Source organism: Saccostrea echinata, unplaced genomic scaffold (assembly GCF_033153115.1).
Source record: "Saccostrea echinata isolate AGI-Se365-2 ecotype Australia unplaced genomic scaffold, CSIRO_AGI_Sech_v1 ptg000023l, whole genome shotgun sequence".
NCBI lineage: Eukaryota > Metazoa > Mollusca > Bivalvia > Ostreida > Ostreidae > Saccostrea > Saccostrea echinata.
The window spans coordinates 3,449,122-3,465,000 of record NW_026889772.1 but is presented as its reverse complement, the minus strand read 5'-3'; the positions used below and the strand labels follow the sequence as shown (position 1 = coordinate 3,465,000).

At 33.1% G+C, this 15,879-nt stretch overlaps 2 protein-coding genes across 2 annotated transcripts in view; one reads left to right on the top strand and one right to left on the bottom strand.

Annotated features, from left to right (window-relative positions):
* The window catches only part of LOC133191087 (protein adenylyltransferase FICD-like), a 12,022-nt gene extending 9,296 nt beyond the window's left edge, over positions 1–2,726 (bottom strand). The window contains exon 1 of the mRNA XM_061326773.1: positions 2,427–2,726. Coding sequence (XP_061182757.1) covers positions 2,427–2,706 — 280 coding nt within the window. The 5' untranslated portion in view covers positions 2,707–2,726. The remainder of the gene's footprint in view (positions 1–2,426) is intronic.
* A 6-nt stretch (positions 2,727–2,732) lies between these two features.
* The window catches only part of LOC133191085 (ATP-dependent RNA helicase DDX51-like), a 56,070-nt gene continuing 42,923 nt past the window's right edge, over positions 2,733–15,879 (top strand). The window contains exons 1-3 of the mRNA XM_061326770.1: positions 2,733–2,877; positions 8,493–9,042; positions 9,327–9,477. Of these exons, the coding sequence (XP_061182754.1) occupies positions 2,855–2,877; positions 8,493–9,042; positions 9,327–9,477 (724 nt within the window). The 5' untranslated portion in view covers positions 2,733–2,854. The remainder of the gene's footprint in view (positions 2,878–8,492; positions 9,043–9,326; positions 9,478–15,879) is intronic.

Here is a 15,879-nt window from a genome sequence, read left to right as displayed (position 1 = left end):
GACTGTATTAAGAAATTTGGTACTCAACATATTGCGCCCTTCCAGTGTTTGCCCAAAAAATGCTAATAAAGCAAAAAGTAGCTAGAAAGAGCTACCTGGAGTCGCTATAAATACCCAGGTAGCTATAAATAGAAGATAGAAATAGTCTTTAGATTTGACCTGTTCAAAGTTTGAAGTGATGCTTTAAACAGGGTTGGGAACAATCACCCAAATGGGATATAATATCCGTCTGGGATATAATATCCCAAATGGGATATAAATTTACAGTGCAAAAAAAATGAAAATTTTTATTTTGGCTATAAATATCATAAATCCACATCAATATACTTTAAAAGGAATGACTTTTAGCAAGCAAGTTTTTCTGCAACCCTACGGGTTGTTAGATTGATCCCCAAGAAGTTTACGAACTTCCGAGGGAACAATTTCTTAAACAGTGGTCATATAGACAAGAGGCCCATGGGCCACATCGCTCACCTGAGCACATTGGCTAGGCAAAAGCACAAATCAGTTCAGTATTGAATCTATTAGATTACTGGGGGGGGGGGGGGGGGCATGAATTCTAAACAACCTGATGATGCTTCCATGTCAATATAACACATGGCTTTGTTGTACTTGAGAAGTTTTTAAAAAAAATTTCCCATATATTCCTTTGTAAAAATTTGATCCCCCATTGTGGCTCTTCCCTATCCCAGGGGTCATCATTTGAACAAACTTGAATCAACACTACCTGAGGATGCTTCCATATCAATATGACTAAACATAGCTTTTCTGAACTTGAGAAGAAATATTTTTTCTATATGTTCTTATGTAAAACTTTCAATCCCCCATTGGGCCCCATCCTACCCCTGGGGGTCATCATTTGAACAAAATTGAATCAAAATGACTAATCATGGTTTGCAGTTCTTCAGAAGAAGATATTTTCCTATATATTTCTATTTAAGACTTTGATCCTCCATTGTAGCCCCACCCTATCCACAGGAGTCATGATTTGAACAAAAAAGAATCTACACTATCTGAGGATGCTTCCAAATAAATATGATCAATCAGGGCTTTGCTGTTCCTGAGAAGAAGATTTTTTAAATTTTTCCTATACATTTCTATGTAAAACTTTGATCCTCCATTGTGGCCCCCCCCTACCCCCCCCCCCCCCCCCCCGGGGTCATGATTTGAACAAACTTGAATCTACACTATCTGAGGATGCTTCCATATAAATATGACTCATCATGGCTTTGCTGTTCTTGAGAAGAAGATTTTTAGAGATTTTTCCTATATATTTCTATGTAAAACTTTGATCCTCCATTGTGGCCCCACCCTACCCCCGGGTGTCATGGTTTGAACAAACTTGAATCTACACTATCTGAGGATGCTTCCATATAAATATGACTCATCATGGCTTTGCTGTTCTTGAGAAGATTTTAAAAGATTTTTCCTATATATTCCTATGTAAAAATTTGATCCTCCATTGTGGCCCTGCCCTACCCCCGGGGGTCATGGTTTGAACAAACTTGAATCTACACTACCTGAGGATGCTTCCATATAAATATGACTCATCATGGCCTTGCTGTTCTTGAGAAGAAGATTTTAAAAGATTTTTCCTATATATTTCTATGTAAAAATTTGATCCTCCATTGTGGCCCCGCCCTACCCCCGGGGGTCATGGTTTGAACAAACTTGAATCTACACTACCTGAGGATGCTTCCATATAAATATGACTCATCATGGCTTTGCTGTTCTTGAGAAGAAGATTTTAAAAGATTTTTCCTATATATTTCTATGTAAAAATTTGATCCTCCATTGTGGCCCCGCCCTACCCCCGGGGGTCATGATTTGAACAAACTTGAATGTACACTACCTGAGGATGCTTCCACATGAGTTTCATCTTTCCTGGCCCTGTGGTTCTTGAGAAGAAGATTTTTAAATGATGCCATTATTTTTTCACTAATTCCTTATTATCTCCCCTTGAAAGAGGGCATGGCCCTTCATTTGAACAAACTTGTATCCCCTTTACCCAAGGATACTTTGTGCCAAGTTTGGTTGAAATTGGCCCAGTGGTTCTTGAGAAGAAGTCGAAAATGTGAAAAGTTTACAGACAGACGGACGCCGGACAAAATGTGATCAGAAAAGCTCACTTGAGCTTTCAGCTCAGGTGAGCTAAAAAACTTGTTAACCAAAAGTTATTCCTTTATAAGTATCTTGATGCGGATTTATGATATTTATAGCCAAGATAGAAATTTCATTTTTTGCATTGTAACTTTATATCCCATTTGGGATATTATATATATCCCATTTGGGATATTATATCCCAAACGGGCTATTATATCCCATTTGGGCGATTGGTCCCAACCTGTTAAAAATGTGACTATTTATGAAAACTGTTATGTTGAATACATAGGGAAGCCGGAAAATTACCCACAGATGTACTTCACCTTTTGTTGGCATTTGTTGTTGTCTAACTCGAAAAACGAGCGAAGTGTCATGCGTCTCCTGTGAAGTTGTCCCGATCTGTTTGGTAGAGAAAAGTGAAAGTAGACCATATGGGTATGACCATGACGATAGCACTAGATAGGCCACTGCAGCGCCAGTGATAAATACCAGAAGAAGAAGAGAAGTGAGCAGCATTATGTTGGAACAGTATTTCCTCTGCCATTTGTCATATCGGGTGGTAACTTGACAGATGTTTGATAAGAATTTCATACATTCTACCATCGTTTCATAACAGGAAGTTTACACGATGTGATTTGTTGAATGCGGATTGGTTGATTTATACCCATAGTTCGCAATAAAAATGGATGCGCCCATTAAGGACAAGTGTTAAAGTTTTCAGAAATTGTTTTGTACATTATTTGGCCCAAGAATGGCATTATTTGCCATTACAAGGTATTTTTCATATTTTTATATTCATGATAGAATTAACAATTGCAGTAATTGTTACATGTTCTGTGTAGAAGTCGTTCTTTGACAAAGAAAACACGCCTGAGGATAGAGTTAATTCTGGCGTACACATTCTGAGCATCAGAAATGAATAAATATGTAATATGTTGACGATGTGACCGTTAGGGCGAGCCCAGATACTTCTTTAGTTTTAATTTACATCCGTCTCTTCAAACCCATGTAACATATGGTTACGTCGAGAGAGACTCTGACGTTAAGTTGCTTTACTAAATTGAAGCCTGATCAGTGCTAGTTTTAATGAAGAATGTTTAATCTACTGTTTTTTTTTTCCTGCAATATATCAATTATCGTCGTATACCCTAAATTCGTCCGTACCCTGAAATCGTCCTCAAGCTTCACGCAGCCCGCACGTTCCAAACTGGTAAACACAGTGATGCAAATGTGTTAGCAATTATTTATTAGAATATGCAGTTTAAAGTCATAGTAAAATGAAAGAAAATAATAATCCTTAAACTATCTGTTTTTTCCTTTGGTCCATATTTTATTGAAAGTGTATACCGCAGTTACCGCAGTTACGTTCCCAAAAATCACTTCGACAGATCAGATTTACCTTCATTTTATTATTTTATACCTGTCAGTGTATTGAATTATGTGCATGGGCTTTTAATTTAAGAATTTGAAAACAAAAATTTAATGCTCCCAAATCATAAGGATCTTATACACTTTCCACCTAGATATTGATGTTACCCGTGATTGGTTGATGTACTATGTACTATGCGGCCAAGCGAGTATTACAAATTATTTCAGAAAGAAAATTTATGTCATCACTGCAAATGATAGAGTCTCCAAAAATCAAAGATTTTATCAGTAACTTTGATTAATAAATGTGAATGCTTCCAACAATAGAATTTCTGTTGGTCCTACAAATTAAAACATTTTATATCATGCTGGTGTTTTTTCCTTTCATTTAAGTTAATGTATATAATCGAGATTTTTTTCCTTTGGGAATATGTTATTAAAACGACAAATAAATAAAATCAATAATTATCGTACATAAGAATTTATCATAACCATCCCAACCTCCACCCTTAAAAAAATCAATCTTTCAACATACCCAAGCAATGATATTCACATTGTTTGAATAGATCTACTTTTGACCTTGATAAGTTGCCAGTCCTGATCAATAACCCACCCCCCCCCCCCCCCCCCCCCCCCCCCGCCCTTCACAAAAAGTCGAAAAGTAGTCAAGTAATTAAGAAGAGAATATTTCATTTCTATAAACCAAGAATTTATTTTATCAAACAGTCGTTTTATTTAGTCGACCAAAGAAGAGAATATTTCATTTCTATAAACCAAGAATTTATTTTATCAAACAGTCGTTTTATTTAGTCGACCAAAGAAGGTGTATTTTTGTCATAATTTTTACCAGTTTCACGGGTGCCATGTGCATTAAAGCATAACTAATCCAGCAGCGTCTACTGGGTACTGAAATTCATGACATATTGATAATCAAGTAAAACAAGATCTTTACTGCCACTCTTTAATTAATTTCTCATCTACTACAGAATAGGTAAAAAGTTTTTTTTCCTGTAACTTGAATATTTTACACATTATAATTAGGTGATCAATTCAAGTCTACGTTGTAACCCCAACCATTAATTAAAGTTTTCTGATTTTTCCAGATTGTGTCGGTCAGACGTACTTGCACTGTTCAAATATATTGATTTTCTATCGGTTTTTGCCAGTAAGGCCAATGAATTTTGGAAAATCTGAAATATAACATTGTATAATTCGCATATCATGTAATTTGATGAGCATGTATTGTAATGACATTGTTGACAATGTAAATCTGAGAGTACATTCGTGTTTCTTAAAAAGAAAACGGAGTCGGTAATAGCTAAAGCAATTGAATGTTCTTAAATTGATAAGAATATTTTTAAAAAAATACCTTTTGCATAGAAGGACTTTATTTATAATTTTTATTTAAATGATTTTCCACTTTTTTTATCACAAATCATGAAAAACAAATAGACAATAGCTTGCGACCGTTTTTATATCTGAAGGATGAAAATAGGGTATGGGTGACATTTTTAAGTGTAAAAGTTTGATTTTGTAGAAGAGCTCTAAAAATCTTGTCAAGAGTGATATGAATAAATGACTTTTAACATTTAATCAGCATTTCCGTTCTATAGCTAGCACTGAAGTTTGTTTATCAATTTGCACGTGCTCGCCATTACTATGACGCTGAATGTCGTAAGGGGATGATTCATGGGTACTCTAGGATAAATAAATGTGTTTTTTTTTTGTTGAACTTATGTTGCTACCGTGAGAACGTAGTTTAGGGTGAGATGCAATTTGCAAAGCATTATAGGACCAAAGGTTACTGCGGAAAAAAATTGTTTGGATCAATGTGCAATGTCCGAATTTTGTCTTCGCCTAGGTGTTGCTGTAAGAGCTGGCAGTGCCGAGCGGCGCTTTGCGCCACTCGCTGCGCTTGCTATTAAACATTAAAGGAGAAACAATTTAATATTTAGATTTTTAGTATATGACATCTATGTGGCAATGTTCTCCCAGATCTTTGTCAATCCACAAAAGCAAAAGTCGTTTGATCACTGGGTGTTTAGATTAACATAATTAATAAGCACTTTTAAATTAATTAAATTCAATTATTAGTTGCCAATCAATTCCAAACAATTATTTACGATTTTAGCGAGAGATATGATACAACTTATCTTTCAAAAATCATGAAAGTAACAACTCGTCTATGTTTAAATATGTAAAATAAAAAGATTTAGCTTGATCGTTTTAATTTTATTCCAACAATCTCCATCTTTTTCTGAAATTCTGAACAAATAAGATTTACTTTATTAAAAAAGTAAGTGTACTGTATAGATCGCTTTGGATACAATAAAAAACTTTCACATGGCACACATGCAAAAACCACAAACATAGAACATTAGGTATTTGTCATAGCAACTCGCCAAATTCTACACATGCAAAAATTTGACACCTTTAATGAGAGGTTACAAGTAAAATCGGAGCAAAACCACTCAGAGCAAACATGGGGGCGAACCCACTCGTTAACGGCTAAATAAAGCAAATATAAAATCACACAATACAGATATCCCCTGTTTATTCAGTCAAGCTATATACCAGGTAGCTACATCATGAGACTGTGTCTGACCTGCTTAATTAGGCTGAGCATGCTACAGTATTGGCAGAATAGCTCAAACAAACAAAAAATCCTAAATCCCTTTCCAAGTCCTAAGGCTCAGTGCTTATACCCAGTTTTTATGGTGCTAACCTGATGAGCGTTTTTAACTCCCCCTGGATGGGAAATGCGTCCATCGCAGATTCACTCCCAGCATAAGCCAGTACCCATTACAGCGGATGGACTGAGAGAATGCAGATAAAGTACTCTGCCTTTTCTAACGACACAACACACAACATCAAGTCCTTTGAATTAGCAATCTTTGGTGTACTTGCCAAACACCTATGACCACTGTCAGAGCCATGTGCTCCACAAGCTCAACATCAAAGAGATGTCTTGGTTAATGAACTATCTATAATCTATCAGTTTAGTGATTACATTTAAATTTATGCTTGTTTAACCCGATGTGTTTCATTCCAATTACATGATGATGAACATAATTAAGTCCTTTTCTCATAAAGTTTTATTCATATGCTATTTAATGTATTTATTTCCTTTCATTTATATGTCTGCATAATAAAACGTGAAAAAAATTACATATTTTGTAACTGTTACATATAATACGTGTATATTTCTTCATTTCTTACAAATATATCATGAGGTGTGTTTATTGTTCGGTTTACTGTATTTAGATATTTATTATACCATTGTTTACAGTGTATTTTATAATTTGATAGATAAAATGTCAAAGCAATTAAGTAATTCATGCTTTTCACTAACTCCTCTGTCAATGATGGATATTATTCTGGAATCAGACCATCATTAAAAATATCTTTGTTTCCCCGAACCGGACCCTAAAATCTCAAGTTGGGTAGGTAGGTAAATAATTTTATTTTCAGACAGCAGCTTTGAAAATACCTTCTGAAATTTAATGGAATAATACCTTTATAAATATGAACAGTACAAAAGAAAGGGATTTGTAAACAGAATATCACACGAATGCCATTGAAAAGCTAAATTTTAGGTTAATTAAATTCACACTGACAGGTATTATTCAATTGAACTTGTAAAATATCTCACGCCAGTGTAAATTTATTGATTCAGAAATGGAATATTTAAAAAGACAAGATTCTCAGATACGCAAAGACCGGACATTCAAGTATTTTTCAAACCTATTATCAGCTTCCAGTGCTTAATGCACTGTACTTTTTCAATATTTAGTTGAACCAAACCATATCTAAAAATGATAAATATGCTATACACAATGTCATAGTCACGAACTTTAACCCATGAATAAAAGGCATGAAGAAATTATATTCATCAGGATGAAATATGCAGACATATTTACAACTCTTATGGAACAGACATGAACTGTTTATTAGATCGAAACTCAAATTAAATAAAATGCAGTGAAATTTATTGACGTGTTCACAAGGTGGGCCCCTCATCTGCTCATGAGGCGGGCCTTGCCATGTACTAAGTACCTTAATTTCAAAAGACAGGATTGCAAATACCAACGAAACACTCTTAATTAGTTATGGTATATTTTATTAATGAAATTTTCAAGCGTGTAGGATTGGAATAAGCTACAGGCATAAGGTTGATACATCGCCGTTGTTTTATAACACCACAAATAAAGTATTCCTCTGTGATCATGATATGGGCACCCTTTTGTTCCAAGCAAACGCTTGAAAATCATGGTAAATGATATCGACCATTCTGATAAAAACAGATTTTGATGAAATTGTATTTTATTTATTAATATTGAAGCATCCTCAGGTAGTGTAGATTCACTTTTGTTCAAATCATGACCCCCAAGGGTAGGGTGGGGCCACAATGGGGGATCAAAGTTTTACATAGGAATATGTAGGAAAAATCTTTAAAAATCTTCTTCTCAAAAACAGCAAAGCCATAATTATTAGACATATTTATATGGAAGCATGCTTAGGTTGTGTAGATGACCCCTTGGGGTAGGGTGGGGCCAAAATGGGCGATGAAAGTTTTACATAGGAAAAATCTTTAAAAATCTTCACAAGAACAACAAAGGCATGATTGGTCATAATAATATAAAAGCATCCTCAGTTAATGTAGATTTAAATTTTTTAAAATCATGACCCCCAGGAGAATAGAGGGGCCATAACAGGGGATCATAATTATACAAAAGAATATAAAGGATATATCAATAAAAATGTTCATCTTAAGAACAGCAAAGTCATTTTGTGTTATATTAATTCAAAAGCATCCTTAAGAAGTTTAGATTCAAGCTTGTTCAAATCATACCCCCCAACCATTTTTATATTTAAACTTTTCAATACTGAACTGATATCTGCTTTTTCCCAGCCAAAGTGCTCAGGTGAGAGATGTGGCCCCTGGACCTCTTGTTTTCATACAGAACCTAACTGACAAAAAATGCTTTAGTTAATGAAATGTTGAAATTTTCAACTTCAAGATACACAGGTGATGAAAAAGAAGAGGCGGAAACAGAAACCAGAGCAGGTTTAATTCTAAAGAAACTAAAAGCTGATGCTGAAGCAAGGAAGAAGCAACGTGGAACTGAAAAATCCCAACAGAACATCACAAAGAAAAAAACGGACAGGAAGAGATCAGCTGAAAAAACGAAAAAGAAAAAACTTACACATAAAAAGGCATTAAAGTCTAGTGAACCTCAATCTGGTCAGAAATCTATAGCTTTGAAATGTGATGACACTGATTATGATGATGATGATGATAAGAAGAAGATGAAGTTTGATGACAAGTCCTGTGAGAATAAAGAGAAGTCTGCAGACAGTGACAGTTATTCTACAGACCACAAAGGAGCGATAATTCCAGACTCCACAAATATAATTTTGGACAATACGGATAATTCAAGCAGTATGAGACAAGATATTGATGAGGAGGAGAGAGGGGGATCTCTACTTGGGGAGGATGAGCAGGAGGGGTTATATGACTTGGGGGGCTTTACAGTGCTCGGGAATTACAAAACAAGGGCAACAGAAAAGGTATTCATTAACAGTTTATGTTGATTAAGGGTAATTATCAGAGTCATCAAAAACTATAGAAAAAATACCGGTAATTTAAACAGTCAAGTGCATTTTGTATATAATGATTCTGAGATTTTGTAAGCTTTTAATTTTACAGATTACTGAAATACTCCACAAAATTTTGTTACTATAGTAATACATAATATTAAATTCATTTTTTTATTGTAATTAAGAACCAACATGACCAAATGAAAATTGAAAGAATTGTATACATTTTGATTACTTTTTTGAACCTGGTAAAGGTGTGCCGAGTGTTACCAGATTGGCTTGCCAGTCCCAGTGTGATTGCCTCAGATCTGAAGCAAAAAACAACTCCTGTGTCAGAGTTCAAAGGGCTTGACCCACAGATCCATAGAAACCTTGAGGAGAATCAGATTGAGTATTTCTTCCCAGGTATGGAGTTTTGTTGCATTTTTATATTCCTGATATGTTCTATTTTCATAGTAATGGTCAGTTTCCTAGTTAAGGCAGTTGTCATTATAAGATTGACACTGTTAGACAATAATCAAGAGACAGTTTCCTAGTTAAGGCAGTTGTCATTATAAGTTCTATCATTGCTGCGATGTTTTTCCTTTGATGTCCACTGTGTTTTTATTTTTGATACACCATGACTAACTGTGCTCTAACAACCATGCTCTATCAAGATAGAACACACCAGGGTAATGATGCAACAATTCCAATGACCCCTGACCTTACATTGATAAAGAAAAAGAATATAAACAAAGTAGCTGACTTTATGAGCAAAATAAAAGCACATAATTATAAACATAGTGAAAGTATACCTTTCCTTAGGTCTACATAAAAAATTCTAAATTTTGCACATCATTTTTTTTTTTAAATCCATAACGATATTCACACAAGCACTTTTTCATAAATAAATGTTTTCGTCTCTCATAAACTTGAAGCGTAACAAACCACACACAATGTAGTACAGGGAGCGAGGTGGATATTCCTTGTTTTTAATTCCAACACAAATCGCTGCATCCAGTAATTTAGAGAATCGCTGTTCATCTCGGTCAAAAGTGGACATTTTCCTGTGCCGCACGCCACTCCTTAGCTTGAACGTTACGAGGATATTTTTTGAGAGTCTATCAAACGCTGAATTTCATGATCGGACACTTGTACAAACCTTTCATTTTTCGTCTTCGTGTCGACCTTGAGACTGGTGAAATTAATGCACCCAACTCGGTCTCCATTATGTCTAAAATATCCCCTTTATCGAAATCCATAATAATAGGTTCAATTTTTAGTTCCGTAGATCAAACGTCATACTTCCCAAAGAATCTTCAACCTGCATCTGGTTTCCTAACTGATCTAAGGAATTTTCCTTCATAATTTCGGTTTCCGTGTCTATAAGAACTGCGAAAGCATAAAATCACAACCCTCATCCATGGCTTTCAGAATATGAATGGACGAGGTAGAAAGTTCAAGAAGTACAGCGCGCAATACTTTTCGAATCACGTGCTCTTTTTTCATTGGTTATATAAAATGGTCTGATGAAATTTTGATAGATCATGGCTAATTCAGTGCATGAGAATATATATATATAGTTGAATTAAGTGCTATTAACGTGAATTTGATAGATCATGGGTAGCTCAATACCTGAGAACAATGATAAAAAACATACAGAGTACCTTTTAACTCGCGCGTCTTCAGATATCAGACTCGGGGGGCAAGCCCCCTCGTCCGATATCTGAAAAGGTACTCTTTATATTACATTGACACTGTTAGAACAATAATCAGGAGACAGTTTCCTATTTAAGGTAGTTGTCATTATAAGATTGACACTGTTAGAACAATGATCAAGGGACAGTTTCCTAGTTAAGGTACCGGTAGTTGTCATTATAAGATTGACACTGTTAGAACAATAATCAAAAGACAGACATGGTGATTTACTGGTATACAAGTTTTGAATGAAAAAAACAAAAAACCAAAAAAAATGAAGACTGAAAATCATTTGCAACCTTTTAATACTGTTGATTATTTATAACCTCTTGTCCATTCTGATATTTCTTTGTCAATTTGAAATGAAGAACTGCAAATGATAAATCTTCACAGAATCCTTGGTTTGCTGTCTTGCTCTTGTAATGCACATGATCAAATTGCATTAAATACTATAGTAAATGAGAACTTTTCTGCTGAATGTCAGTTTTAATCATAAACCATACTTTTAACTTAAATTGCATTATAAAAACTAAAGTGATGGTTACCACATCAGGCTCTGACTTCCAATTGAGGAAATTCATTTCAAATGTTCTGGGAAATATATGTGTGTTATATGTCAATCATGAGTAGTTTGTTTGTTTGTTGTTTAACATCCCTCTCGAGAATTTTTCGCTCATATGGAGACGCCACCACTTGCCAGTGGAGGGCTACAAATTTTGACCTATACTCGGCACTCAGGGCCATTGAGCAGTGAGGGATCTTTTTCAGGCCAGCACCTACTGGAACAGGGAACCTCGATTTATATGGTCTCATGCTAAGGACCGGTCTCCATGTCCAACAGTGCGATTTGAGCTCTCAACGTAAGGATCAACTTCTTACGCTGTGACTCTAGAGCAAATGCTCTAACCACTGCGCCACATGGGTGACTTACAATGGCGAATGTTATCGCTATTCTTCTCACTGCACCACGTGGGTGACTTACAATGGCGAATGTTATCGCTATTCTTCTCACTGCACCACGTGGGTGACTTACAATGGCGAATGTTATCGCTATTCTTCTCACTGCACCATGTGGGTGACTTACAATGGCGAATGTTATCGCTATTCTTCTCACTGCACCACGTGGGTGACTTACAATGCCAAATGTTATCGCTATTCTTCTCACTGCACCACGTGGGTGACTTAAAATGGCGAATGTTATCGCTATTCTTCTCATTGCACCACGTGGGTGACTTACAATGGCGAATGTTATCGCTATTCTTCTCACTGCACCACGTGGGTGACTTACAATGGCAAATGTTATCGCTATTCTTCTCACTGCACCACGTGGGTGACTTACAATGGCAAATGTTATCGCTATTCTTCTCACTGCACCACGTGGGTGACTTACAATGGCGAATGTTATCGCTATTCTTCTCACTGCACCACGTGGGTGACTTACAATGGAGAATGTTATCGCTATTCTTCTCACTGCACCACGTGGGTGACTTACAATGGCAAATGTTATCGCTATTCTTCTCACTGCACCACATGGGTGACTTACAATGGCGAATGTTATCGCTATTCTTCTCACTGCACCACGTGGGTGACTTACAATGGCAAATGTTATCGCTTTTCTTCTCACTGCACCATGTGGGTGACTTACAATGATGAATGTTATCGCTAAATTATTCTTTTATTCTTTTCTGTCTCTTGTTGTTCTGCTGATTCTTTTGAAAAATAACTAGAGAGAGTGAGAGAGAGTTTCTGATTCAGCTTATTCAGATATACATATAAACATGATATTCTACATGATTCAGATATACATATAAATATGATATTCTACATGATTCAGATGTACATAATAAATATGATATTCTACATGATTCAGATATACATAATCAATATGATATTGTATATGATTCAGATATACATAATAAATATGATATTCTACATGATTCAGATATACATTAATAAATATGATATTGTACATGATTCAGATATACATAATAAACATGATATTCTACATGATTCAAATATACACAATAAACATGATATTCTATATGAATCAGATCTAGATAATAAATATGATATTCTATATGATTCAGATGTACATATAAATATGATATTCTATATGATTCAGATATACATAATAAATTTGATATTCTACATGATTCAGATATACATAATAAATATGATATTCTATATGATTCAGATATACATAATAAACATGATAATCTACATGATTCAGATATACATAATAAATATGATATTCTATATGATTCAGATATACATAATAAATATGATATTGTATATGATTCAGATATACATAATAAATATGATATTCTACATGATTCAGATGTACATAATAAATATGATATTCTATATGATTCAGATATACATAATAAATTTGATATTTATATGATTCAGATATACATAATAAATATGATATTCTACATGATTCAGATATACATAATAAACATGATATTCTACATGATTCAGATATACATATAAACATGATATTCTACATGATTCAAATATACATAATAAACATGATATTCTACATGATTCAGATATACATAATAAATATGATATTCTACATGATTCAGATATACATAATAAATATGATATTCTACATGATTCAGATATACATATAAACATGATAATCTACATGATTCAGATATACATATAAACATGATATTCTACATGATTCAGATGTACATAATAAATATGATATTCTATATGATTCAGATATACATAATAAATATGATATTCTACATGATTCAGATATACATAATAAACATGATATTGTACATGATTCAGATATACATAATAAACATGATATTCTACATGATTCAGATGTACATAATGAATATGATATTCTATATGAGTCAGATATACATAATAAATATGATATTCTATATGATTCAGATGTACATATAAACATGATATTCTACATGATTCAGATGTACATAATGAATATGATATTCTATATGATTCAGATATACATAATAAATATGATATTCTACATGATTCAGATATACATAATAAATATGATATTCTACATGATTCAGATATACATAATAAATATGATATTGTATATGATTCAGATATACATAATAAATATGATATTCTACATGATTCAGATATACATAATAAATATGATATTCTATATGATTCAGCTATACATAATAAATATGATATTCTACATGATTCAGATATACATAATAAATATGATATTGTATATGATTCAGATATACATAATAAATATGATATTCTATATGATTCAGATATACATAATAAATATGATATTCTATATGATTCAGATATACATAATAAACATGATATTGTACATGATTCAGATATACATATAAACATGATATTCTATATGATTCAGATGTACATATAAACATGATATTCTACATGATTCAGATGTACATAATAAATATGATATTCTATATGATTCAGATATACATAATAAATATGATATTCTACATGATTCAGATATACATAATAAACATGATATTGTACATGATTCAGATATACATAATAAACATGATATTCTACATGATTCAGATGTATATAATGAATATGATATTCTATATGAGTCAGATATACATAATAAATATGATATTGTATATGATTCAGATGTACATATAAACATGATATTCTACATGATTCAGATGTACATAATGAATATGATATTCTATATGATTCAGATATACATAATAAATATGATATTCTACATGATTCAGATATACATAATAAATATGATATTCTACATGATTCAGATATACATAATAAATATGATATTGTATATGATTCAGATATACATAATAAATATGATATTCTACATGATTCAGATATACATACTAAACATGATATTCTATATGATTCAGATATACATAATAAATATGATATTCTACATGATTCAGATATACATAATAAACATGATATTCTACATGATTCAGATATACATATAAACATGATATTCTATATGATTCAGATGTACATATAAACATGATATTCTACATGATTTAGATGTACATAATAAATATGATATTTATATGATTCAGATGTACATATAGACATGATATTCTACATGATTCAGATATACATAATAAATATGATATTCTACATGATTCAGATATACATAATAAATATGATATTCTACATGATTCAGATATACATAATGAATATGATATTCTACATGATTCAGATGTTCATATAGACATGATATTCTATATGATTCAGATATACATAATAAATATGATATTCTATATGATTCAGATCTTATAGACATGATATTCTATATGATTCAGATATACATAATAAATATGATATTCTACATGATTCAGATATACATAATAAATATGATATTCTATATGATTCAGATATACATATAAATATGATATTCTACATAATTCAGATGTACATAATAAATTTGATATTCTACATGATTCAGATATACATAATAAACATGATATTCTATATGATTCAGATATACATATAAACATTATATTCTACATGATTCAGATATACATATAAACATGATATTCTATATTATATACATGTTTGTTATACATTTGGAAAGAGTTTCCTATGTAAATCTTTAATAAAAAAAGTCTAACATTTCCAATGTTTTACTGAGTGGTCCCTAAAAAAAAAGTTGGATCACTGAGTGAAATATTGGATATGTCAGTAAGGTATTGGACGTGTCAGTGATATATTGGACATACCAGTGAGATACTGGACACGTCAGTGAGGTATTGGACGTGTCAGTGATATATTGGACATGTCAGTGAGATATTGGACATGTCAGTGAGATATTGGACATGTCAGTGAGATATTGGATGTCAGTGAGATATTGGACACATCAGTGAGATATTGGACATGTCAGTAAGATATTGGACATGTCAGTGAGATATTGGACATGTCAGTGAGATATTGGACATGTCAGTGAGGTTTTGGACATATCAGTGAGATATTGGACACGTCAGTGAGGTATTGGACATGTCAGTGAGATATTGGACATGTCAGCAAGATATTGGACATGTCAGTGAGATAGGACATGTCAGTGAGATATTGGAGATATCAGTGAGATATTGGACATGTCAGTGAGATATTGGACTGCTAAGGCATTTTTTATGT